The following is a 24,960-nucleotide window of genomic DNA, read 5'->3' as shown; positions in this document are numbered from 1 at the left end:
GTCACACCTGCTCAGGTGTGTGGTCTGAGTGGATGTGCTGCAGGATTTCTGCCACTAGATGGAGCCCTCTGAACTTCTGGGACTAAATAACCATGTTCAGATAAAGTCCCAGAAGCTGCAGTTCCTCCAGTGTCCACTAGTGAGCGTCCTGCGGGTGAGTCCGTCCCCACAGAGCCCCGTGTTAACGTGAGCTCTCTCAGGGCGAGTTATCCTCATGTGAGCGTGAGATGTCTTCATCATCAGGCACGACGTGATGATCTTGTTGAAGATCAATAAAAGTTACTTTAGGGACGCTGTTCGGAGTGATTCTTAAATAACTTTCCCCGTGTCCTCGCTCGGCTTGAAGTGAGGCCGCCACCAAAACTGCTCCCCCTGGTGGCTGGCTGCAGTACAGGTCAAACTCTGTCTCTGGTCAAACTTTAAAAAACGTGTTTTTACTTCCTGTTTACTTTGATTGACAGCTGCCGTAGAGAGAAACTCCGTAGGACCTCGCTGTAGGGCGGAGCTTGTTACCGTGGAAACACAAATTCCCTACTCCGCAGACTCTGGCTGCAGAAAATTTACAAGATGGCAGCGTTCTGGAACGGGATATTTAGGCTTCAAGACCGTACAACGGGAAAAGGCGAAGCGACGCTGTCCGTTATATACACAGACCATGGACTCGCCCCTCGTCCCGCTCGTCCCGCTCCAGGTCAAAGAAGACCTCCTTTGGGCGGTCAGGGGCTGTGAACGTTTCTCACACGAGAACTTGGTCCCCTTAATGATATTTATAAGATCCAAACTAGAGTCCTAAAGAAGACTCGTTCCCACGGGACGAAACCTGTCCTATAAATCCAGACTGTTGGGACTTTGGGGGTCTGGACGTCTACCTCACCGAGCTCAGCAGCATCACGTTATTGTCAAATGTGAGGACGTGTTGGCGGCCATCTTTAAAGGCACTAATTCAGTAAAGTCTCCGGTGGGGGGCGTATGGGGGGTAGGAACCAGGTCTAAGGGGTTGGAGTTCTGGAGGTTTTCCTTCGTGCTGTTCACTGAAAGCTTCATTCTCATTCCATCCTCTCTGTCCTCCGTCAAGCTCAGACCTGAACCCTCAGACCTGAACCCTCAGGCCTGAACCCTCAAACCTTACGCGCGTTCCCTGCTCAGACCTGAACCCTCAGACTTGAAGCTAGTTCCCTGCTCAGACCTGAACTCTCAGACTTGAAGCTAGTTCCCTGCTCAGACCTGAACCCTCAGACTTGAAGCGAGTTCCCTGCTCAGACCTGAACCCTCAGACTTGAAGTTCCCTGCTCAGACCTGAACCCTCAGACTTGAAGTTCCCTGCTCAGACCTGAACCCTCAGGCTTGTAGTTCCCTGCTCAGACCTGAACCCTCAGACGTGAACCCTCAGACCTGAACCCTCAGACCTGAACCCTCAGACTTGAAGCTAGTTCCCTGCTCAGACCTGAACCCTCAGACTTGAAGTTCCCTGCTCAGACCTGAACCCTCAGACCTGACGCGCGTTCCCTACTCAGACCTGAACCCTCAGACTTGAAGCTAGTTCCCTGCTCAGACCTGAACCCTCAGAATTGAAGTTCCCTGCTCAGACCTGAACCCTCAGAATTGAAGTTTCCTGCTCAGACCTGAACCCTCAGACTTGAAGTTCACTGCTCAGACCTGAACGATCAGACTTGAAGTTCACTGCTCAGACCTGAACCCTCAGAATTGAAGTTCCCTGCTCAGACCTGAACCCTCAGACTTGAAGTTCCCTGCTCAGACCTGAACCCTCAGACTTGAAGTTCACTGCTCAGACCTGAACCCTCAGACTTGAAGCTAGTTCCCTGCTCAGACCTGAACCCTCAGACCTGAACCCTCAGGCCTGAACCCTCAAACCTTACGCGCGTTCCCTGCTCAGACCTGAACCCTCAGACTTGAAGCTAGTTCCCTGCTAAGATCTGAACCCTCAGACCTGAACCCTCAGACTTGAAGCTAGTTCCCTGCTCAGACCTGAACCCTCAGACTTGAAGCTAGTTCCCTGCTCAGACCTGAACCCTCAGACTTGAAGTGAGTTCCCTGCTCAGACCTGAACCCTCAGACTTGAAGTTCCCTGCTCAGACCTGAACCCTCAGACTTGTAGTTCCCTGCTCAGACCTGAACCCTCAGACTTGAAGTTCCCTGCTCAGACCTGAACCCTCAGGCTTGTAGTTCCCTGCTCAGACCTGAACCTTCAGACCTGAACCCTCAGACCTGAACCCTCAGACTTGAAGCTAGTTCCCTGCTCAGACCTGAACCCTCAGACTTGAAGTTCCCTGCTCAGACCTGAACCCTCAGAATTGAAGTTCCCTGCTCAGACCTGAACCCTGAGAATTGAAGTTCCCTGCTCAGACCTGAACCCTCAGAATTGAAGTTTCCTGCTCAGACCTGAACCCTCAGACTTGAAGTTCACTGCTCAGACCTGAACCCTCAGACTTGAAGTTCTCTGCTCAGACCTGAACGATCAGACTTGAAGTTCACTGCTCAGACCTGAACCCTCAGAATTGAAGTTCCCTGCTCAGACCTGAACCCTCAGACTTGAAGTTCACTGCTCAGACCTGAACCCTCAGAATTGAAGTTCCCTGCTCAGACCTGAACCCTCAGACTTGAAGTTCACTGCTCAGACCTGAACCCTCAGACTTGAAGTTCCCTGCTCAGTGTTGTATTTTTGACTCCAGCACGTGACTCCACATGAAGCTGAACCGGACCTCCATCAGGGTTCTGCTCAGCGTCTTTCTCACGTCGCCAACATGGCCGACAGTGAACCCCAGCAGGGCGGACCTCTGCGTACATGCTGCCCCGGTTGAAGGCCTACAGGGCGTCTGAGCGACATGCAGGCGGTTGATTGTACAAACTGGAGTGCAAACTGTTCCAGACATTCAACACGAAGACGGTAAAAACGACTCCATCTCCCACTCACTCACTAAAATGGAAACAAAGCTACGGTAACGAGGGTTTGTTGAGATTAAAGCGCTTCCTTTGGAAACAGATTCAATGAAGGCCGTGTGGAAGAATCTCTATCATGGAAGAACATTTCTCTCTTCATCTGAAGGATCGGAGGACCCATCGAGCAGCACTTGAACTCTTCTTATCAAACAGCAGACTGCTCTGTTTAGTGTCTGATAAGGAGGATCAAGAACTCCTGGAGAGGTCCAAATACTCCACAGAGTGGGTCAACACTCCCTTCAGATGAGGTCTGTGCAGAGTCGGGGATTCGTACTCGTGCATCAGATGAGCTACCTCTAGGGGGCAGTCTGGAAGAGGGTGGAAACGTAACAGAGCCCTTTCCGATCTCCTCGGGCTTCATGGACGATGGAAACAAAGCGTGAGATTTCTAAGAAACCAGTTTAAGGTGCAAACCGCCGCCTCACATCTCCTCCGAGGCTTTCAGTAACGGACTACTTTCAGTAAGGGACTATCAGCGGGTGAGAAACTGTCAGTAAGAGCAGGACATTAAATAAGGGACCGTCAGTCAGCAGCACAACAATAATAAGGGACTGTCAGTCAATAATATCAGAGTTTAAAGCTGTAACAGAGACAGAACAATAAACTATCAAAATACAAATAAAAAAGGAGGTTATATTCCGGAAGCAACGATTCGTTCAGAGTAATGTGTTGTTAAGCGTTGGTTTTTAGTTCCAAACTACTCCCCCCCCTCCCTATGGAGACTAGCGGGACACAACAGCTGCCTTTTTGATTATATTTACACACACACACACACTTGTTTATCGGTTTTCCTTTTTGTTTGTTTTTCCTAGAAAAAGACACCGTCCAGTCTCGTCTCCAGCGGTCCCTCAGTTCCATGCTGGGTCTCAGATCCAGGACTTTATAGAGTCTTCAGACAGAATAAGACAAGAAGCTGCAACAGTCCGACCAGCTTTGTGTACCTTCACTTCTATCCGAAAACAGTGTAAAATCATTGAACCTCCTCACAACCCAGTCCCCTCCTCTTCCCCGGGTGCTGACTCAGTCCATCAGTCTGCCGATCAGTCAGCCTGTTCTAGTCCTACAGATCAGCTGACTCGCTCGCTGACGACAGTCCGCGACTCCACGGTTTCTTCTCGGCTGGGGCAGGGGACGGCGGACTGGGGGACAATGTCTCTGAGCTCCCTTCCCTCGCCTGCTGCCTCTGGCTCTGCCCGGAGCCTAGCCCTACTCTCTGCCCCAGGGACAAGACCGCCCCCGGCCCCGGCCACTGCTGGAGATCCAGAAGGCATGGACCTTGGGGTGTTGTTTGACCCCCTTTCACCTGCTACGACCTCCCTACTTTCTGATGCTACCACCAGCTCCCCTCTCCCCTGGGCCCTGACGCCTTCCAGGGCGGCCTCTCGATTTGGCAGCAGGCTCCCTCGACCAGGCCGTGATGTGCTCAGATCTTGGGGCTGCTCACTCTGGTTCTGCAAAAGAGGGACCAGGTTGGTCCTGGATAGGCTGGGAGATGGGCGGTGGGATGAAATGTGCTGCAGGCTGGGCCTGGTAAGTTGAGAGGGCTGTAGCGATCGGGGGCGCGGCTGAATTTGAATACGCTGAAAGTGTGGTTGTGCTTGGGACTGGGGTTGGGACTGTGATGGTCTCGGCTGGGAAGATGACTGTCTGGATTGGGGTCTGTATTGAGTCTGGGGTTGATGTTGTTGAAGGTGTCTTGTCTGCGGTTGGGACTGCACCTGATGCCTGGGTTGCAGGTGAGGTTGAGGCTGGGCAGGGGTTCTGGACTGGGCTTCAGGCTGAGTTTGGGCAGGAGTTCGGGATTGCATTTGAGGCGGGAGTTGGCCTGGGATTCTGGATAGAGATTGAGTCTGCTGTTGGGTCCTGGCTTGGGGTTGAGGCTGAAGTTGGGTCCTGGCTTGGAGTTGAGACTGAAATTGGGCTTGGGTCCTAGACTGAGGTTGAGTTGGAAGTTGGGTTGGGGTCCTGGACTGGGGTTGAGTCTGAAGTTGAGTCCTGGCTTGGTGTTGAGGCTGAAGTTGGGCTTGGGTCCTAGACTGAGGTTGAGTTTGCTGTTGGGTTCTGGCTTGGGGTTGAGTCTGAAGTTGGGTCCTAGACTGGAGTTGAGTCTGAAGTTGGGTTCTGGCTTGGGGTTGAGTCTGAATTTGGGCTGGGGGCCTAGACTGGGGTTGAGTCTGAATTTGGGCTGGGGTTCTGGACTGGGGTTGAGTCTGAATTTGGGCTGGGGTTCTGGACTGCGGTTGAGTCTGAATTTGGGCTGGGGTTCTGGACTGCGGTTGAGGCTGAATTTGGGCTGGGGTTCTGGACTGCGGTTGAGGCTGAAGTGACTGTCGGATCTCCAGTTGAGATTGTTTGAGCTGGGGTTGGGTTTGGGATGGATGCCTGTGCTGGGTCTGGGTCTGGAGTGCTGTGGGGAACTGGGTTTGCAGATGTGGGTGCCTTGTTTGGGGCGGATGAACCTGCAGGGTTGATGTGGACTGAGGAGGGTGTGGCTGAGATGGAGCATGCTGAGCCTGGATCTGGGTTTGGTGCTGAGCTGGGGAGTGGGCCGGCTTTGACTGGGCTTTCTGGGGGGATGACTGGGTCTGACCCTGGGACTGGGACAGGGGCCTTGGCTGGGGCGGGTCATGCCTGGTAGGAGAGGGCTGGGGTGCTGAGTACCGAGACTGGGCCTGGGGCTGGGAGGGTGACTGGTTCTGGGGATGCTGAAGGGAACGGGGTTGGATGAGGTGGCGTGGTTGAGAGGGGGCATGTCGTCGGGATTCGGGTGAGGACTGAGTCGCAGACTTGGACTGTGGATTGGGAGGTGTTTGCTGGGAGTGCTGGGGGCTGAGCTGAGGCCCTGTCTGGGGCTCAGCTTCAGGCTTGGACTGGTTCGAGGGTTCTGAAGGTCCAGAGGGTGCAGAGGGTGCAGAGGGTCCAGAGGGTCCAGAGGGTCCAGAGGGTCCAGAGGCTGGAGGGAGAGGAGGCTGATCCTCTGAGGAAGCAGAGGAATGTTGGTGGCGATGATGGTGGTGATGGTGGTGGTGGTGATGATGGTGCTTGTGGGGCGGTCTGTCCTTCCTTTTGTGTCTCTTTGACGGGCTAATGCTACTGCTGCTGCTGCTACTCCGTCCTCCTCCACCTTCTGCTCCCTTATCGCCTACATCTTCCTCCGCTTCCTCTCCTCGTCCTCCCTCTGCGGTTGCTGTTCCTGTCTTCTCCTTGTGCTTCCTCCCTTTATGTGTCTTGTGTCCATGTGATTCGTCTGACGCCGTGGGGTGTGTCTGTGACTGGCTCTGCTCAGAGGGGGCGGGCTTAGTCTCTGAGGTAGGAACACCCTCCCCTTTGTCTCCCTCCCCCTCCGCAGTGACCATTCTTTCACTCTCCACTGTAGGAGCAGTGGGAGTCTGGACACTCTCCCTCTCTTCCACTGTCTCTCTTGTTTTGCGTTTCTTGATTGGCAGGGCGGTTTCCTGGACCACAGGTTTGGTGGAAGACTCCTTGGCTGCTCTCCGTTTGGCCTCTGCAGCTAAGATGGCGGCTGCAGCGTAGCTTCCGGCGGCAGAGCTACCGGCGGTCGATGCTGAGGAGGTGGATGCTGTGGCAACAGGTGATGCCACTGAGGCCGAGGTTGGTTTCCTGCCTCGTTTCTTGGGGGCGGTCTGTGGTGGCACTGGAACTTCCTGTTCTGATTTCCTCTTTCTGCCAGGACGAGACTTGGGCACGAGGGCAGGCGACACCACCTAGAGGGGAATCACCACAACAACAGGTTAAAGCCGGCATCGTTACTGGATTTAGAAAATACTTAGAACACCAGATCCTGCTCTGAAGAAAGTCCCTGCTGCATCACCTGGATGTGGTCCCAGTGTGAGGACTTCACCTACATCTCCACAGTTCAGTCCTACAATATCAGCTCTAGTTCAACATGCTACGGTCCCAAAAACCCGGGGTCTGGTCTAGGCACTACTGTGGGATGCTCACCTGAATTAGCCGCCGATGAGGAGACGGACAACTTGAAATGGCTGACCTCAAACCCCGGACCTGAAGGTTCCAGGTATGCATGAAGTTCATTTTATTTAATGAAATATTGGCCTCTCACATTCTTAAGAGATAAAGGGCAGCAGAAAGGGGGACACTGGTTGGGCGGTCCCAGCATGCATGCAAGGCCAGCAGGGGCCCTCTTCACCATTTTCACCAGTTTACATGGAGACAGATAGGGGGGCTTTAACGAGAGACCCCCTCTGGAACCTGGTTTCAAAAGTTAGCATTTTCAGACCCCCCCCCCCACAGGGCTACAACCGTGTAGAGGACGGTCCAGAATACGACAGTTTTAAGAGAGAGCCCCTGACTGAGATGACCCTCCTCCTCTTCCTGCTGGGATCTGGGACCTTTATCTCTTTCTACCCCTGATCTGAACCTTCCCCGCAGAGGACTGTACGACAGACTGATGGTACCTTTGAGGCAGTGGAGGTGGAGCCGGTGGAGGGCTCTGCCTTGCTGAAGGGCATCTTGACCAGCAGTTTGCCCGGGGTTTTCTCGACCACGCGTTTCATGGCTACACCCTCCGTGGCCTGACGCATCTTCCCGCTGCCTGCAGAAACAACAGGAAGCACATCAAAACCAAACTGAAGGAGCGACACACTCACAGGCTTTCATCTCCCCGCTTCATTTATAACTTCAGGTGATGACTTCGTGTAAGAACTCGAGTACCTTTGGGCCGACCACGGCCTCGACCTGATGGTTTTACCACCTTTGGTTTCTTTGGGGGACGCTTTTCGCGGCGGGAGGGGCTTCCACGTCCGGTGACAGTGAAATCAAAATCGTTGGGGTCAGTAGTCGTGTCACCCACCTTCTGGAAATAGGCGATGAGTTCCACCTTGGAACGAAAAGCCTTTCCCTCCGAGCTGAACAGTAAAACAGAATAAGTTACCCTCCCTGAGGAGATAAGAGACAAAGCCACGGCGGTGGGCGTGGCTTACTTGATCAGGTAAACATCAAATTTCCCCGCCGAGCGTCCGGACTTCCTCTGTTTGAGTTTGCGAGTCCAGCCTTCAGGCAGTGAGGGGTCATCGTACAGCGGCCCACGGTCCCGGATGATGGAGCGCCGCTGCCTGGGAGAACCTGCTGACTCACTGTCGGCCATAGACTCTGACCCCGCCTCCTCTGAGGGGCCGGCCTGTGGCTCTGACACCTGCAGGAGGAGACCACAGGGAACCAGCTTCATATACATGTTTGCTTTGGGAGATGTCTCTTTGGGAGACCCGGTCCACATGGGACTGGACTCTAAACACGTCTCACCTGTGCCTCCAGTTGTGGCTGTCGTGCAGCTGATGTGGGCGTGGCCGTGGATTCAGCCCCCAGGTCGGCATGACGGCGCTCTCTGCGACCCTTCTTGGTCTTACTGTGGGACCTGTCTCTCTCTCTGCTGGGAGAGCGAGGGTTGACAGGCCCCTCCCCTCCCTCCTGACCCTCCTCCCTGAGGAGAAAGGATGACATCACGTTACTGTCACATCACTGATGACATCATGCCTGTTACTGTCACATCACTGATGACATCATGCCTGTTACTGTCACATCACTGATGACATTATGGTAGTGTCACATCACTGATGACATCATAGTAGTGTCACATCACTGATGATATCATGGTAGAGTCACTACTATGATGTCATCAGTGATGTGACACTACTATGATGTCATCAGTAGTAGTGTCACATCACTGATGATATCATGGTAGAGTCACTAATCTGACCCAACAGACTCTCAGTGATTGGTCAGGTTTGAAAGTGGGCGGGGCTTATATCTGAATCGATTTACAGCTCTTTCCTCTCCCGTGAACGACGGATGTCGAACAGAGATGTTGGATATAAACTCCGCCCCTAACCTTCCCTTTAACCCTTCACCTGCTGTTAACAGGTGAGTTGGATATAAACTCCGCCCCTAACTCTCCCTTTAACCCTTCACCTGCTGTTAACATGTGTACATGGCGCTCTGTGCTCTATAGAAGGCGGTTTGAAAACAGCCAATGACTTCACTCTTAAACATGCATGTGGGCGGTGCTTCAGCTCTACTTCCTGTGTGGACTTTGAGAGTCACGCACTGTAAAATCTGATGGCGTCCCTGAACGTACCATCAGGAGGTTTTCAGTCAGTCCCTGTTTTAAACCTGTGATGATGTCACTGAAGGTGTGATGTTATGATTGGTGGATTCTCTGTGCAGGTGTGAGTCTGTGAAGCTCGCTGTCGGAGGATCAGTGATCTGGAGCTTCGGTCTCAGGAAAAAGGAAGTGATGTTTACTACAGCACCATCAGCTGATCCTCTGTTCCTGACTCGTCTCCGAACCTGACCTCTGACCTCTGACCGGTTTATATCGTCTTTATCTGTCTTCTGATTCACTTTTCCTGGAGCATCGTCCCTGATCTGATCCGTCTGCAGCTCATCAGGTAGCTTTAGATTCATGTCTAAGCGTTCAGATCCAGCAGCTGATGGATCAATGACTCTGTAAACATTCACATGGACGTGTTTAAACACATCAACGTTCTGAACGCTCTACTCTTCATGTTCTCCTGAGTCTGAGTACAGATCTGTCCACGCTCCTCACGTCCTTCAGGAGGTTGTTCCTGTTGATCTTTATTTTAAACTTGGCAAGCACGTTGCTCAGGTCTTCTCTGATTGGTTGAACCTGTTTAAATTTGAGAGAACGCAGATTACTCGTCTGTCACCTGACTGAGACAGAGAGGTGTTTCCTCTTCCTCTTCCAAACTGAAGATCAACCACTGAAATCAAACATGGCCGCTGTGCTCAGAGAGACGTTAACCACGAGGACACGACTTCACTCTGAACCTCTCAACTCAACTTCCTGTCGTGTAGTTCAACACGTCAGCAGGCTCAGAGCGAGATAACCACAACTGTTACATCACACACACACACAGCAGGAGGTTGACCTGATGATCTACCTGAGCCTAAAACACCTGAGAACTGAACATCCAGAGTTCCTCTAACCATCAATCCCCTGACAGAGACACACCTGACCCCGGTCCACCTGTCTGAAACCGGTCTCACCTGGATCTGATGGGTTCATGTTATTTCTACCCAGGTGACCTCATGTTTGAGATGATGCGAGGCCTCGACCTGAAGACCTGTGTGTGTGTGTGTGTGTGTGTGTGATGAAGCTGCAGGTGGAGGTGATGATAGGTCTGCCCCCACCCCCACAGTCACAGGTTCGATCCCTGACAGCTGCTGCCTGGCTCAGGGGGTCTGAGGAAGCAGCTGTCGGGGGGTGGGGGTGTGTGGGGGGCATAATGATGTGTGTGTGTGTGTGTGTGTGTGTGTGTGATAAAGCTGCAGGTGGAGCTGATGATGGGTCTGACCCCACCCCCACAGTCACAGGTTCGATTCCTGACAGCTGCTGCCTGGCTCAGGGAGTCTGAGGAAGCAGCTGCTGGGGAGGGGGGGGTTGGTATAATGGTGTGTGTGTGTGTGTGTGTGTGTGTGTGATGAAGCTGCAGGTGGAAGTGGAGGTGATGATGGGTCTGCCCCCCCACAGTCACAGGTTCGATCCCTGACAGCTGCTGCCTGGCTCAGGGAGTCTGAGGAAGCAGCTGCTGGGGAGGGGGGGGGGTATAATGGTGTGTGTGTGTTTGGGTGTGTGTGTGTGTGTGTAGGGGTTAACCCGGGTTACTGAGCCTCACACACACTCTCTCTCCTCCTCAGATAAACACACACTCTGAGTGTTTGCTAACAGCTAGCAGCTTGTAAGCTAGCAGGCTGTGTGACGGAGGCGGGCGGACACAGCTCCGGGGCCCGGGTCTATGAGGTCCGGGGCTCTGAGGCGGGCTCACCGGGCCCGGGTCTCTGAGGCGGACTCGCCGGCCTGACCCCCCTGTGGGGATCTGAGCGGCCCGGCGGGGCGCGGGAAGCGGGCTAGGCTAAAGTCCACAGTTAGCAGTAGTTAGTTGGTGACGTCTTCCCGCTAACCCCGCTCCGCGGAGACGGGCCGCGTCAGAAACAAACGCACTTTGAATAAAACACTCGACAGTAAACGGTCCGCGGCGGCGCGCGGAGCGGCGGCGGCTCTTTAAGGAGGATAAAAGGTAAAAGCTCACTTACAGTCTCTCCTCTCCGCTCTCCACGGCGGCCATTTTTATTTAAATAAATAATTTTATATTAAAAAAAAGCCTCCAAACATCTCTGCTCCCTCCTGCTGCACCCCGCCCCCTCACACTCCATTTCCATCCGTCAGTCAGCAAACACCGCGAGATCTGCGGGGGGACGAGCCCAGCAGCGCAGGGGGCGGCGAAGTCTCGCGAGATGTGAACACAGCTGTGACGTTCAGGACACACTGTTAAAAGTGATGCCGCGCGCTGAAGCTTTATTACAAACAACAACAAACAATAACAAACATAAAAACACAAACACATCAGACACTCTCATTTATTCAAACACTGATTCAAACTTTATTTAAAGCTGCTGTTGGTAACAACCTCCGGTCTCAAAATATGAAGTGTTAGAAACTGCAGTTCATCGAGTGTCCACTAGAGGCTGGCTGAAGAGACACAGGAAACCACATACACACCCATTCAAAGAGACTTTAAATAAACATGTTTACAGCCTGGTTCAAAAATCAGCTTGGCTCTATGTAGTTAATCTCTCCTTGGATCCACAATCTCCCGGGACCTGAGGTGGACCTCCCACATAGACACAATCAGAAAAAAGGCCCAGCAGAGGATGTACTTCCTGCGTCAGCTCAGGAAGTTCAACCTGCCCCAGGAGCTGCTGATCATGTTCTTCACCTCCATCATCCAGTCTGTTCTGTGCACATCCATCACTGTCTGGTTTGGATCTGCAACCAAACTAGACAAACACAGACTGCAGCGGACTATAAGGACTGCAGAAAAATCATGAGTGTCGACCTGCCCCCCATCCAGGACTTGTACCAGTCCCGAACTAGGAAACGGGCAGGTAGCATCACCGCTGACCCCTCACACTCCATTTCCATCTGTCAGTCAGAAAACACCGCGAGATCTGCGGGGGGACGAGGCCAGCAGCGCAGGGGGCGGCGAAGTCTCGCGAGATGTGAACACAGCTGTGACGTTCAGGACACACCGTTAAAAGTGATGCCACGCGCTGAAGCTTTATTACAAACAACAACAAACAATAACAAACAACAAAAATTAAAACACAAACACATCAGACACTCTCATTTATTCAAACACTGATTCAAACTTTATTTAAAGCTGCAGTCGGTAACAACCTCCGGTCTCAAAATATGAAGTGTTAGAAACTGCAGTTCATTGAGTGTCCACTAGAGGCTGGCTGCAGAGACACAGGAAACCACATACACACCCATTCAAAGAGACTTTAAATAAACATGTTTACAGCCTGGTTCAAAAATCAGCTTGGCTCTATGTAGTTAATCTTTCTATCGGCACACACTGTAGAAGAAGAGGAAACATACTTTATTAATCCCCAGGGGGGGGGAATTACATTTTTTCCACTCGTGTTATTTTTCGGTCATGCTACACGCACAGCTTTATGGTATATACATACAATCATGCACACACACACACATGCAGTGGACATGCACTTTGGGAAAGATGTCAGAGTGAGGATGCTGCCATCAACCAGCGCACCCCAAGCAGTTGGAGGTTCAGTGCCTTGCTCAAGGGCACCTCGACAGTGCCCAGGCACTGTACGGGGGGTGATTTTATTTCTGACGTGACAGTTCAGAAAATATTAAGATTACAAGTTTTTGCCCAAATAAGGACATGACTGATGTGACATAGCTGTTGGCTAAGAGGCTCAAACTCCGCCTCTATACGTCACACTCTGCCTGGTTGAGTTCTGCATTTACAATATGGCTGCCGCCGTGGACTGGCTTCAAAACAGCGCTCAGGAACAGATGGGTGACGTCATGGAGACAACGTCCGTTATTTTAACAGGATATGGTTGGTAGCAGGGGTGCATCTCGCTCGGCTGGAAGTTAAGCTTTCAGGAGTGTGTCTGCCCCCTGGTGGCTGGCTGCAGTATAGGTCAAAAAATCTGGGAGTGTCTCTGTGGGAGTGTCTCTGAGGGAGTGTCTCTGATGGAGTTTCTCTGTGGGAGTGTCTCTGTGGGAGTGTCTCTGTGGTAGTGACTCTGTGGGAGAGTCTCTGTGGGAGAGTCTCTGTGGGAGTGTCTCTGAGGGAGAGTCTCTGTGGGAGAGTCTCTGTGGGAGTGTCTCTGTGGGAGTGTCTCTGAGGAAGTGTCTCTGAGGGAGTGTCTCTGTGGGAGTGTCTCTGAGGGAGTGTCTCTGTGGGAGTGTCTCTGTGGGAGTGTCTCTGAGGGAGTGTCTCTGAGGGAGTGTCAGTGAGGGAGTGTCTCTGAGGGAGAGTCTCTGAGGGAGTGTCTCTGTGGGAGAGTCTCTGTGGGAGTGACTCTGTGGGAGTGTCTCTGTGGGAGTGTCTCTGTGGGAGTGTCTCTGAGGGAGTGTCTCTGTGGGAGAGTCTCTGTGGGAGAGTCTCTGTGGGAGTGTCTCTGTGGGAGAGTCTCTGTGGGAGTGTCTCTGTGGGAGAGTCTCTGTGGGAGTGACTCTGTGGGAGAGTCTCTGTGTGAGAGTCTCTGTGGGAGAATCCTTCTCCAGAGGAGCTCAGGGGACAGACTGTCAGGCTGAGGACCCTTCTTTGAGGTACCCAGGTCAGGTCTGATCAGGTGCAGGTGTTGCTCCTGCAGGTCACACCAGTATTATGAAGATCTCAGGGTGTCCTCAGAGCACCTGCAGTAAGCTGCTGCACCAGCAGGGGGCAACAGAGACTGAAGTATCTTGAACTGGTCTAAACGAGGATCTTTACGGTCATCCTGCTCTCTGTGCAGGTGTTTGTCATGTCCCCACAGCTGGTTCAAGTATGAAGGGAGTAACAATAAAGAGTCTCCACGAGGTCAGACCTTCAAACACTCCTGACCTTGAGGGAGCGAGTACTGGTCCCTGGTCCCTGGTCCCTGGTCCCTGGTCTCTGGTCCCTGGTCCTTGGTCCACGGTCTCTGGACCCTGGTCTCTGGTCCCTGGTGACCAGTCCCTGGTATCCAGTCCCTGGTATCCGGTCCCTCAGTCCCCTCCTGCTGAGGCGAGTCTGGGAGCAGCAGGTCCTAGAAACACCCGGAAGTTGTGTCAGAGGTCAAAGGTCATCTGAGCCCCATCACCACGCCTCACCTGAGGCTGCCATGGAGACACATGGACCTCACAGAGATACATAAACAAACACACTGATGCATTTAGGGACGGCTCAGTAAAACACAGACTCATGAACCCTTCTGTTGGAAAGACACAAACACACACACGCACACACACACACACACACACGCACACACACGCACACGTACACACACACCGCTGCTCAGGTTTTTTCTGATGTTAGAACTTAGTCAGAACGGAAATGAGTCAGTTCAGTCGTCACTCGGTACTTCCCTTCACATTAAATGTCCCTCATTTATTAAACCGACAAAAACATACTCTCACACACACACACACACACACACACACACACACACACACACACACTGACACACACTCACACTGACACACACACACTCACAAACTCACACACACACACACACACACACACACACACACACACACTCACAAGCTCACACACACTGTGTTTGTGTGTGGGTCCCTCTAAGTTTTAAGTCCTGGTTTTTTATCTCTACTTTGGATCAGGGTCTAGTTTGAGGTATTTGTTGTCTGGGACAGGGTCTTATGTGGTTTCTGGGACCGGGGCTTGCTCAGAGCCGGTCTCTGCCCTCCCCTCTCTGTGCAGGAACCTTCAGGCTGAGTCTGATATGAGGTCCTCGAGAGTCCTGACAGCAGACAGGATGGATGTTATAAAGGTGCTCTTATTTTGAAGGATTCCAAACCGGAAGTTCTTAGTGACGCGTTTGGCGGAAGCAGCGGAGGACTGAACTTCTCATTCTGACCCGAGTCCACAAAGTCTGGTAGAGTCGGTCCCGGTGGTCTTGGTCCCGTTGTGACCCGGTCTCTGTTAGCTGTTAGCCTCAATCCGGTAAAGATGGCGGCAGGAGGACCGTTCCTCTACGACCTGCCGGCCTCCGTACTATGCGAGTTCTGCTGGATCATGGACGGACTGTCGGACCTAGACTGGACCCGCTTCGGTGAGTCTAAACCAGAAGAGACCTGAGAGAACCGGGTCAAACAAAACCAAGGAACGGGACTATCTGTCTGTCTGTCTGTCTGTCTGTCTGTCTGTCAGACCCTCTCTACCTGTCTGTCTGTCTGTCTGTCAGACCCTCTCTACCTGTCTGTCTGTCAGACCCTCTCTACCTGTCTGTCTGTCTGTCAGACCCTCTCTACCTGTCTGTCTGTCAGACCCTCTACCTGACTGTCTGTCTGACCCTCTCTGTCTGTCTGTCTGTCAGACCCTCTCTACCTGTCTGTCTGTCTGTCTGACCCTCTACCTGTCTGTCTGTCTGTCTGTCTGTCAGACCCTCTCTACCTGTCTGTCTGTCTGTCTGTCTGACCCTCTACCTGTCTGTCTGTCAGACCCTCTCTACCTGTCTGTCTGTCTGACCCTCTCTACCTGTCTGTCTGTCAGACCCTCTCTACCTGTCTGTCTGTCTGTCAGACCCTCTCTACCTGTCTGTCTGTCAGACCCTCTACCTGACTGTCTGTCAGACCCTCTCTACCTGTCTGTCTGTCTGTCTGTCAGACCCTCTCTACCTGACTGTCTGTCTGTCTGTCTGTCTGTCAGACCCTCTCTACCTGTCTGTCTGTCAGACCCTCTCTACCTGTCTGTCTGTCTGTCAGACCCTCTCTACCTGTCTGTCTGTCAGACCCTCTACCTGACTGTCTGTCTGACCCTCTCTACCTGTCTGTCTGTCAGACCCTCTCTACCTGTCTGTCTGTCTGTCTGTCTGTCTGTCTGTCTGTCAGACCCTCTACCTGTCTGTCTGTCAGACCCTCTACCTGTCTGTCTGTCTGACCCTCTCTACCTGTCTGTCTGTCTGTCTGTCTGTCTGTGTGTCTGTCAGACCCTCTCTACCTGACTGTCTGTCTGACCCTCTCTACCTGTCTGTCTGTCAGACCCTCTCTACCTGTCTGTCTGTCTGTCTTTCTGTCTGACCCTCTCTACCTGTCTGTCTGTCAGACCCTCTCTACCTGTCTGTCTGTCAGAACCTCTCTACCTGTCTATCTGTGAGACCCTCTCTACCTGTCTGTCTGTCAGACCCTTTCTACCTGTCTATCTGTCAGACCCTCTCTACCTGTCTGTCTGTCTGTTTGTCAGACCCTCTCTACCTGTCTGTCTCTCAGACCGCCTCTACCTGACTGTCTGTCTGACCCTCTCTACCTGTCTGTCTGTCTGACCCTCTCTACCTGTCTGTCTGTCTGACCCTCTCTACCTGTCTGTCTGTCTGACAGACCATCTCTACCTGTCTGTCTGTCTGTCTGTCTTCTCTGTCTGTCTGTCTGTCTGTCTGTCTGACCCTCTCCACCGGTCTGTCTGTCTGACAGACCATCTCTACCTGTCTGTCTGTCTGTCTGTCTGTCTGTCTGTCAGACCCTCTCTACCTGTCTGTCTGTCAGACCCTCTCTACCTGTCTGTCTGTTTGTCAGACCCTCTCTACCTATCTGTCTGTCAGACCCTCTCTACCTGTCTGTCAGACCCTCTCTACCTGTCTGTCTGTCAGACCCTCTCTACCTGTCTGTCTGTCAGACCCTCTCTACCTGTCTGTCTGTCAGACCCTTTCTACCTGTCTGTCTGTCAGACCCTCTCTACCTGTCTGTCTGTCAGACCCTCTCTACCTGTCTGTCTGTCTGACCCTCTCTACCTGTCTGTCTGTCAGACCCTCTCTACCTGTCTATCTGACCCTCTTTACCTGTCTGTCTGACCCTCTCTACCTGTCTGTCTCCCTCTCTACCTGTCTGTCAGACCCTCTCTACCTGTCTGTTTGTCTGACCCTCTCTACCTGTCTGTCTGTCTGTCTGTCACACCCTCTCTACCTGTCTGTCTGTCTGTCTGTCTGTCTGTCAGACCCTCTCTACCTGTCTGTCTGTCAGACCCTCTCTACCTGTCTGTCTGTCAGACCCTCTCTACCTGTCTGTCTGTCTGTCAGACCCTCTCTACCTGTCTATCTGTCAGACCCTCTCTACCTGTCTGTCTGTCTGTCTATCTGTCAGACCCTCTCTACCTGTCTGTCTGTCAGACCCTCTCTACCTGTCTGTCTGTCTGTCAGACCCTCTCTACCTGTCTATCTGTCAGACCCTCTTTACCTGTCTGTCTGACCCTCTCTACCTGTCTGTCTCCCTCTCTCGCTCCCCCTCCTCACCTGTCTCCCTCTCTATCTCCCTCTCTCAGCCTCTGAGGTGCTGTGTGATCAGACCTCTCTGCGATTGGCTGAGAGGAGGGAGAGGCGGACCGAGTGGGTGATGAACCAATGGGGGAACAGGAACGGCCGTGTTGAGGAGCTGGTCCACCTGTTGGAGCGTCTGCAGCTGCTCCGCCCTCGTGATGTCATTCAGACCTGTGAGTTCTCTGACCTATAATGACCTCTGACCTCTGACCTTTGACCTTTGACCTCTTTACTGTTATAAGCATCCGTCATGTCAGGATCAGAGTCAGCAGGGGGAAGCAGAGGCCGAACCACACGATGCAGCACGCTCTAATCCACGACCGTGGACCTGACACCGTTACACACCTCCAGGGACTGTGGGGAAGACCCTGGCCTACTTCTGACCCCTGACCTCTGACCGCTGTCCTCTGACTGCTGTCCTCTGACCGCTGTCCTCTGACCACTGATCTCTGACCTCTGTCCTCTGACCTCTGACCTCTGACCTCTCTCCCTCTCTGCAGGGACTTCCAGCCTGAGGTCTTCCTCTTCTCCCCTCCCTCCCGCTTCATCTCTTCCTCAGTTTGACCCTCCTCCAAAACCGTCTCAGGCCCCGCCCACTCAGAGCACCTGCAGGCTGTCAGACGGTAAGACATGAGGAGGAGGTGTGTGTGTGTGTGTGTGTCTGTGTCTGTGTCTGTGTCTGTGTCTGTGTCTGTGTCTGTCCTCAGATGTGTGTGTGTCCTCAGGTGTGTGTGTGTGTGTCCTCAGGTGTGTGTGTGTCAGGTGTGTGTGTGTCCTCAGTTGTGATTATTAAGGTCATGTTCTCTGTTCAGTCGTTGAAGGAGGAGGAAGACCTCTCCCCAGACCTGCCCCGCCTCCCCCTGACCTGCAGTCTGTCCCCTATCATCCACCCCAGGTAACACACACACACACACACACACACACACACACACACACACACACACACACACACACACACTCTATTGGTTTTATGGATACGATGATGATGATGATGATGATGATGATGATGATGATGACCCCAGGTAACACACACACACACACACACACACACACACACACAAACACACACACACACTCTATTGGTTTTATGGATATGATGATGATGATGATGATGATGATGATGATGATGACGATGGTGATGATGTCGTCTCTCAGCGCCCCCTGGAGGTGCCGTGCGGCGGCGTGATGAGCTGGTCGTATGAAGAGGTGCATGCTGGGACGGAGGGGTTCTCCCCCTCCCTGCAGGTGGGGGAGGGCGGGTTTGGAGTCGTGTACAGAGCGACTCTGAATAAGACGGACTGTGCGGTGAAGAGACTCCGTGAACAGGTCAGCCAATCACAGCACAGATCACAGAGAGGGGGCGTGGTTATATGATGGGGTTCATACTGTGTGAGAACCGTTACGAGCCAATCAGATTTCATGATGAGTTAACGAGCTGCTAACATGATCTGCTGTTACTGCTCACCGCCATCCACGGTAACGAGCTGTGAGCGCCACGCAGGCTGAGAAGTCAACACTTTACATTAACGTTCTTGTTGTTTACGTTCTTCTTGTTGTTGTTTACGTTCTTCTTGTTCTTGTTGTTTACGTTCTTCTTGTTGTTTACGTTCTTTTTGTTGTTGTTTACATTGTTGTTGTTGTTTTTCTTGTTTTTGTTTACGTTCTTGTTGTTTACGTTCTTCTTGTTGATGTTTACGTTCTTCTTGTTGTTTACATTCTTCTTGTTGTTGTTTACGTTCTTCTTGTTGATGTTTATGTTATTCTTGTTGTTTACATTCTTCTTGTTGTTGTTTACGTTCTTCTTGTTGTTGTTTATGTTATTCTTGTTGTTTACATTCTTCTTGTTGTTGTTTACGTTCTTCTTGTTCTTGTTGTTTACGTTCTTCTTGTTGTTTACGTTCTTTTTGTTGTTGTTTACATTGTTGTTGTTGTTTTTCTTGTTTTTGTTTACGTTCTTGTTGTTTACGTTCTTCTTGTTGATGTTTACGTTCTTCTTGTTGTTTACATTCTTCTTGTTGTTGTTTACGTTCTTCTTGTTGATGTTTATGTTATTCTTGTTGTTTACATTCTTCTTGTTGTTGTTTACGTTCTTCTTGTTGTTGTTTATGTTATTCTTGTTGTTTACATTCTTCTTGTTGTTGTTTACATTCTTCTTGTTGATGTTTACGTTCTTCTTGTTGTTTACATTCTTCTTGTTGTTTACGTTCTTCTTGTTGTTTACCTTCTTCTTGTTGTTGTTTACCTTCTTCTTGTTGTTGTTTACCTTCTTCTTGTTGTTGTTTACATTCTTCTTGTTGTTGTTTACATTCTTCTTGTTGTTTACGTTCTTCTTGTTGATGTTTATGTTCTTCTTGTTGTTTACCTTCTTGTTGTTGTTTACATTCTTCTTGTTGATGTTTACGTTCTTGTTGTTTACATTCTTCTTGTTGTTGTTTACATTCTTCTTGTTGTTGTTTACCTTCTTCTTGTTGTTGTTTACGTTCTTGTTGTTTACCTTCTTCTTGTTGTTGTTTACCTTCTTCTTGTTGTTGTTTACCTTCTTCTTGTTGTTGTTTACATTCTTCTTGTTGTTTACGTTCTTGTTTATGTTCTTGTTGTTGTTTACATTTTTGTTTGCAATCTTGTTGTTGTTGTTTACATTCTTGCTGTTTACTTTGTTGTTGTTTACGTTGTTGTTGTTTACGTTGTTGTTGTTGTTGTTTACGTTGTTGTTGTTGTTTACGTTGTTGTTGTTGTTGTTGTAGGGCTGTTTGATGGAGTGGGATCGGCTGAAGGAGAGTTTTCACACTGAGGTGGACAAACTGACCAGGTGAGTGTGTTTGTGTGTGTGTGTCTCTGTGTGTGTGTGTGTGTCTGTGTGTGTTTGTGTGTGTGTTTATATTTCTGTGTGTGTGTGTGTGTGTGTGTGTGTGTGGTAGTGAGCTCAGTGTGTGTTGTGTTTCAGGTTCAGACACCCAAACATCGTTGATCTGCTCGGCTTCAGTGAAGGACCCGAGTGTGTGTGTCTCATCTACACTTACATGGAGAACAGATCTCTGGACGACCAGCTGCACAATGTAACACACACGCACGCACACACACACACACAGAGACACACACACACACACACACACACACACACACACACACACACACACACACACACACACACAAACAGCTGTAGCCCAAAGATTTAAAATGTGTCGTTATTTTTTCCCAAGAGATGATTTATGTGTACAGGTGTATATTAAAGTATATGTGTGTGTGTGTGTGTGTGTGTGTGTGTGTGTGTGTGTGTGTGTGTCTGTGTCTGTGTCTGTGTGTCACAGGAGGCTGGCGCCCTCTCCTGGTCTCAGAGGGTCGGTGTTGTTGAAGGAGCATCAAGAGCTCTGCAGTTCCTTCACTGCCCCCCTGCAGGACATAAACCCCTGATCCACGGGGACGTCAAGAGGTCACTATGACATCACATGACGTCACATGACAACACATGACATCACATGATGTCACACCTCATGGATCTGGTGTGAACGTGAGGCTTACTGTGTGTGTGTGTGTGTGTGTGTGTGTGTGTGTGTGTGTGTGTGTGTGTGTGTGTGTGTGTGTGTGTGTGTGTGTGTGTGTGTTTGTGTGTGTGTGTGCAGCTCAAACATTCTGTTGGACCGGTACCTGGAGGCGAAGCTGGCAGACTTTGGTGTGGCCCGGTTTGCGAGTCCCAGCTGGTCGGGCCGCTCTGCGTCTCAGACCACGTCTATTGGGAAGACGGAGACGATTCGGGGGACGGTGGCGTACCTGCCTGATGAGTACCTGAGGAACGGTCAGCTGGGCACCGCCGTGGACGTGTTCAGCTTTGGAGTGGTGAGACGCTGCAGGGGCTGATGGGTAATGTAGTCTGTGAGGCGGGCCGGCTGTGACGCGTGTTTTGTTTCAGGTTCTACTGGAGATCCTCACGGGACGACGAGCGCTGGAGAGAGACACCAAGTCAGGAGGAGACAGATACCTGGTCAGGACACACACACACACACACACACACACACACACACACACACACACTGATTTTAAGTGATAGTTGGTCTATCGTCCTGTTTGAGGTTCTGGTTCTGATTCTGGTTCTGGTTCTGCAGAAGGACCTGGTTGAGGACAGTCCAGATGGTGTGTGTGCAGCAGCTTTTAGGCAACAGCTGGACCACCGGCTGACCTCAGGTCAGTGTGTGTGTGTGTGTGTGTGTGTGTGTGTGTGTCTGTCTGTCTGTCTGTCTGTCTGTCTGTCTGTCTGTGTTACATCTGGTATCTAATGCTGTGTGTGTGTGTGTGTGTGTGTGTGTGTGTGTGTGTGTGTGTGTGTGTGTGTGTCTCTACGTGTGTGTGTGTGTGTTCCATCTGGTATCTAACACTCTGTGTGTGTGTGTGTGTGTGTGTGTGTGTGTGTGTGTGTGTGTGTGTGTGTGTGTGTGTAGGGGGCGCTGCAGATCCTATTGGCTGTGTGGAGGTCTGGGCTCTGGCCTGCAGTTGTCTGAACAGGAACAGGAAGAGGAGACCGTCCATGGTTCAGGTGAGCTCAGATCAGACGGGTTCTGAGGAGGATCTGGACCTCATGCAGGGGCGCTGCGGGGCTCCTGTCCTGATCCTGGTCTGATCCACGTGTCCCTGTTCTCCTCTCAGGTGTGCGACGAACTGCAGGAAATCCACAGGCGTGTGAGGAGGACAGACTCCGCCTCCTCCCCCCTACGTCACCCTCCTCCCCCTCACCTTCAGCCCCACTCCTCCCACCTCCACCGACGCCCCCGTCCTCAGGACTACAGTGTGGAGGTGCTGTCCCAACAGATGTCCAAACTGGGACCACTGGAGGACACCTACCAGCCCTGCATGTCCTCCTCCTCCTCCTCCTCTTTCTCCTCTTCCTCCTCTTCCTCCTCCTCCCTTGCCCCTCCTGACCCCTTACACTCCTCCTCCTCCCTCCCCCTCTCCTCCTCCTCCCTCCCCCCCTGCTCTTCGTCTTTCATCGGTCCGTGTGAAACCGACGAGAGTCGAGGTTTCTCCCAGTACAACCTTCAGTCCCAGTGCAGATCTAACGGGTCCAGCTCAGGGTCTCTGCCTCTACACACCAGAGACCAGTTCCTCAGTCCAGCCGGGCCCTCAGAGTCCCAGTTCACTCAGCCCTCTGTCCCCACTGAGGACCAGTACAACTTCCCTCCCCTACCTGGCAGCACCTGTGACAGTGCAGGGTCCAGGTTCCTAACAGGACAGCCCCCAGGACCAGAGACCGGAGGACCAACCACCGGGGGGACCACAGCAGGTCTCTACAGTGCCCCAGGAAGCCTCTCTCCTGTGGGGTCCCTGCATTCCTCGTCCTCAGGACCCTCAGGAGCCTCAGGACCCTTAGGTAAGAGAACCCTCAGCTCCGCCTCCTCTCTCACCTGAGACGTTCTCTCAGGATGAGTCATGTGACTCTCAGGTACTCAGGTGAGTCCTCTTCAAACTCTGTGTGTGTGAGCGCTGTGTGAAGTGTGTGTCTTGTGTGTTCAGTGCTCCTGAATCCCAGTAAGCTGCGGCTCCTGCAGAAGAAGACTCTCTACGACGACGGGAAGATCCGGACTCCTGATCTGCTTTCAGACCAAGACCTCTGTACGAACACACACCACACACACACCTATACACACCTGTAACACCTATACACACCTGTAATATCTACACACACCTGTTACACACCTGTAACACCTATACACACCTGTAATATCTACACACACCTGTTACACACCTGTAACATCTACACACACCTGTAACACCTATACACACCTGTAACACCTATACACACCTGTAATATCTATACACACCTGTTACACACCTGTAACACACCTGTAACACCTATACACACCTGTAACATCTACACACACCTGTAACACACCTGTTAAACACCTGTAACCTCTATACACACCTGTAACCTCTATACACACCTGTAACCTCTATACACACCTGTAACCTCTATACACACCTGTAACATCTACACACACCTGTAACCTCTACACACACCTGTAACCTCTATACACACCTGTAACCTCTATACACACCTGTAACCTCTATACACACCTGTAACCTCTATACACACCTGTAACATCTACACACACCTGTAACCTCTATACACACCTGTAACCTCTATACACACCTGTAACGTCTATACACACCTGTAACACACCTGTTACACACCTGTAACCTCTATACACACCTGTAACATCTATACACACCTGTAACACACCTGTTACACACCTGTAACATCTATACACACCTGTAACCTCTATACACACCTGTAACCTCTATACACACCTGTTACACACCTGTAACATGTTTATTACATATCTGATACATCTGTAATTTATTTTTATCACACATCAATAACATGTCTGTATTTATGTTATTACTTGTCTATAATTAAAATTAATCTATAACAAATGTTATAACACGTCTATGACGTGTCTATAATGTATTTTATTACACAGCATGGTCTCAGCAGATGTGTGTCTAACATGAGTCTGGTCCTGCTGGAGGTTTCTGCCTGTTAAAGGAAGTTTGTCCTTGCCACTGTAACTTGCTAAATGCTGCAAAGTGCTCTGCTCATGGTGGATTAAGATGAGATCAGACTGAGTCCTGTCTGGAAGAGGGGACTGGATCTGATCCGGTCTTGATGTTGGGTCTTTGTTAATAATAGAACATGGAGTACGGTCTAGACCTGCTCTGTTTGGAACGAGTCTGAGAACATTTGTTGGGATTTGGCGCTTTATAAATTGAGATTGATTGATGTCTATAACTGATGTTATTACTCGTCAATAACTAATGTCTACTACATGTCTATAATGTGTCTATAGTTCATGTTTATTACACGTATGTTACTCGTCAATAACTAATGTCTACTACATGTCTATATTGTGTCTATAGTTCATGTTTAGTTCACGTTTATTACACGTCTGTTACACGTCTATTACAGGTTTATTACATGTCTATTACACGTCTATTACACATCTACTGCACGTCTATTACAGGTCTACAGCACGTCTATTACAGGTCTATTACAGGTCTATTACACATGTCTGTAGGACTCAGTAACGAGTTTCAGAGTCAGCTTTGATGTCTGTTTTCTGTAAATGTCTCGTTGTCTCGCTCTAACTGAATCTCTGAAGACAGACTGGTTGTAATTTGTCCCCTCTATGTCCCCGTCTCTTCAGATGGAGGGACGAGCTCTGTGGAGGGGAGAGGACCAGAGGAGAGCGATGAGCTGGATTACCTTCCTGCCAAACACACCTGACAGAATGGCGGAGCAGCTCTTCCTCCTGAGGACTCCTCCTCCCCCTCCTTGTCTCTGTGTGTGTGACCTGAACACACAGCTGACTGAATGATATGTCCTTTTTATATTTATTACCACAGCCCTGTTAATGAAGCTTAGCACAGGTCTGAGAGCCCCCTGGTGTTACCTGAGGAAGAAGTGACGCTGTGTAAATCTGATATTATTATACTTTTATACAAATAAAAGATTTATCATTTCATATGTTGAATACGTGTGTCTGTTAAGATTCAAGATTCAAAGGTTTTTATTGTCAATTTTCACTGTATATACGAGACATACAGGAAAAACGAGATGCTGTTAAAGATGAATAAAACATTTTTAGATCACATGACTCTGAAGTTCATCAGCCTGACCCTCCGAAAGGC

At 50.8% G+C, this 24,960-nt stretch overlaps 2 protein-coding genes and 2 long non-coding RNA genes across 8 annotated transcripts in view; 1 reads left to right on the top strand and 3 right to left on the bottom strand.

The window, feature by feature from the left end:
- Window positions 1-444, bottom strand: part of LOC117808777 — a 1,721-nt gene extending 1,277 nt beyond the window's left edge. The window contains exon 1 of the long non-coding RNA XR_004630395.1: window positions 1-444. This exon is cut by the window's left edge and continues 42 nt beyond it. This is a non-coding gene — a long non-coding RNA (uncharacterized LOC117808777).
- Window positions 445-594: 150 nt separating this feature from the next.
- On the bottom strand, window positions 595-1,935 carry LOC117808776. The gene is made up of 3 exons (XR_004630394.1): window positions 1,831-1,935; window positions 1,407-1,492; window positions 595-1,364 (listed from the first exon to the last, which is right to left on the bottom strand). It is a non-coding gene; the product is annotated as an uncharacterized LOC117808776 (long non-coding RNA).
- Window positions 1,936-3,525: 1,590 nt separating this feature from the next.
- mecp2 (methyl CpG binding protein 2) lies at window positions 3,526-11,181 on the bottom strand. Of its 2 annotated transcripts, none has more exons than XM_034678430.1 (6): window positions 11,050-11,181; window positions 8,239-8,416; window positions 7,920-8,131; window positions 7,651-7,844; window positions 7,395-7,531; window positions 3,526-6,683 (listed from the first exon to the last, which is right to left on the bottom strand). In XM_034678430.1, the coding sequence occupies exons 1-6, from the start codon at window positions 11,079-11,081 to the stop codon at window positions 4,026-4,028; spliced, it is 3,411 nt and encodes a 1,136-aa protein (XP_034534321.1). In that variant the 5' UTR covers window positions 11,082-11,181; the 3' UTR covers window positions 3,526-4,025. The 2 variants fall into 2 exon arrangements, with proteins under 2 accessions (XP_034534321.1, XP_034534322.1); XM_034678431.1 differs by having other exon boundaries at window positions 11,046-11,066.
- A 3,389-nt stretch (window positions 11,182-14,570) lies between these two features.
- On the top strand, window positions 14,571-24,796 carry irak1 (interleukin-1 receptor-associated kinase 1). 4 transcript variants are annotated; one of them, XM_034678433.1, is made up of 15 exons: window positions 14,573-15,087; window positions 17,289-17,456; window positions 17,784-17,906; window positions 18,096-18,178; window positions 18,439-18,609; window positions 20,028-20,092; window positions 20,228-20,339; window positions 20,592-20,713; window positions 20,904-21,117; window positions 21,191-21,262; window positions 21,384-21,462; window positions 21,717-21,811; window positions 21,922-22,633; window positions 22,786-22,884; window positions 24,477-24,796. In XM_034678433.1, the coding sequence occupies exons 1-15, from the start codon at window positions 14,985-14,987 to the stop codon at window positions 24,554-24,556; spliced, it is 2,298 nt and encodes a 765-aa protein (XP_034534324.1). In that variant the 5' UTR covers window positions 14,573-14,984; the 3' UTR covers window positions 24,557-24,796. The 4 variants fall into 4 exon arrangements, with proteins under 4 accessions (XP_034534326.1, XP_034534325.1, XP_034534324.1 ...); XM_034678432.1 differs by having other exon boundaries at window positions 14,576-15,087; window positions 21,922-22,642; XM_034678435.1 differs by lacking the exon at window positions 22,786-22,884 and having other exon boundaries at window positions 14,571-15,087.
- Window positions 24,797-24,960: the final 164 nt, after the last annotated feature.

The sequence above is a fragment of the Notolabrus celidotus genome, unplaced genomic scaffold (assembly GCF_009762535.1).
Source record: "Notolabrus celidotus isolate fNotCel1 unplaced genomic scaffold, fNotCel1.pri scaffold_149_arrow_ctg1, whole genome shotgun sequence".
In the NCBI taxonomy this organism is placed as follows: domain Eukaryota; kingdom Metazoa; phylum Chordata; class Actinopteri; order Labriformes; family Labridae; genus Notolabrus; species Notolabrus celidotus.
This window is presented reverse-complemented; position numbering and strand designations above follow the sequence as displayed.

Coding starts and splice junctions, on each gene's coding strand:
- mecp2 (XM_034678430.1), bottom strand. CDS start 11,081: ATGGCCGCCGTGGAGAGCGGAGAGGAGAGACT. Junction 8,417..11,049: donor GAGAGCGGAGAGGAGAGACT/GTAAGTGAGCTT, acceptor CTTTCTCCTCAG/GGAGGAGGGTCAGGAGGGAG. Junction 8,132..8,238: donor AGCCACAACTGGAGGCACAG/GTGAGACGTGTT, acceptor CTCCTCCTGCAG/GTGTCAGAGCCACAGGCCGG.
- irak1 (XM_034678432.1), top strand. CDS start 14,985: ATGGCGGCAGGAGGACCGTTCCTCTACGACCTGCCGGCCTCCGTACTA. Junction 20,714..20,903: donor ATCCACGGGGACGTCAAGAG/GTCACTATGACA, acceptor GTGTGTGTGCAG/CTCAAACATTCTGTTGGACC. Junction 21,263..21,383: donor CAGGAGGAGACAGATACCTG/GTCAGGACACAC, acceptor CTGGTTCTGCAG/AAGGACCTGGTTGAGGACAG.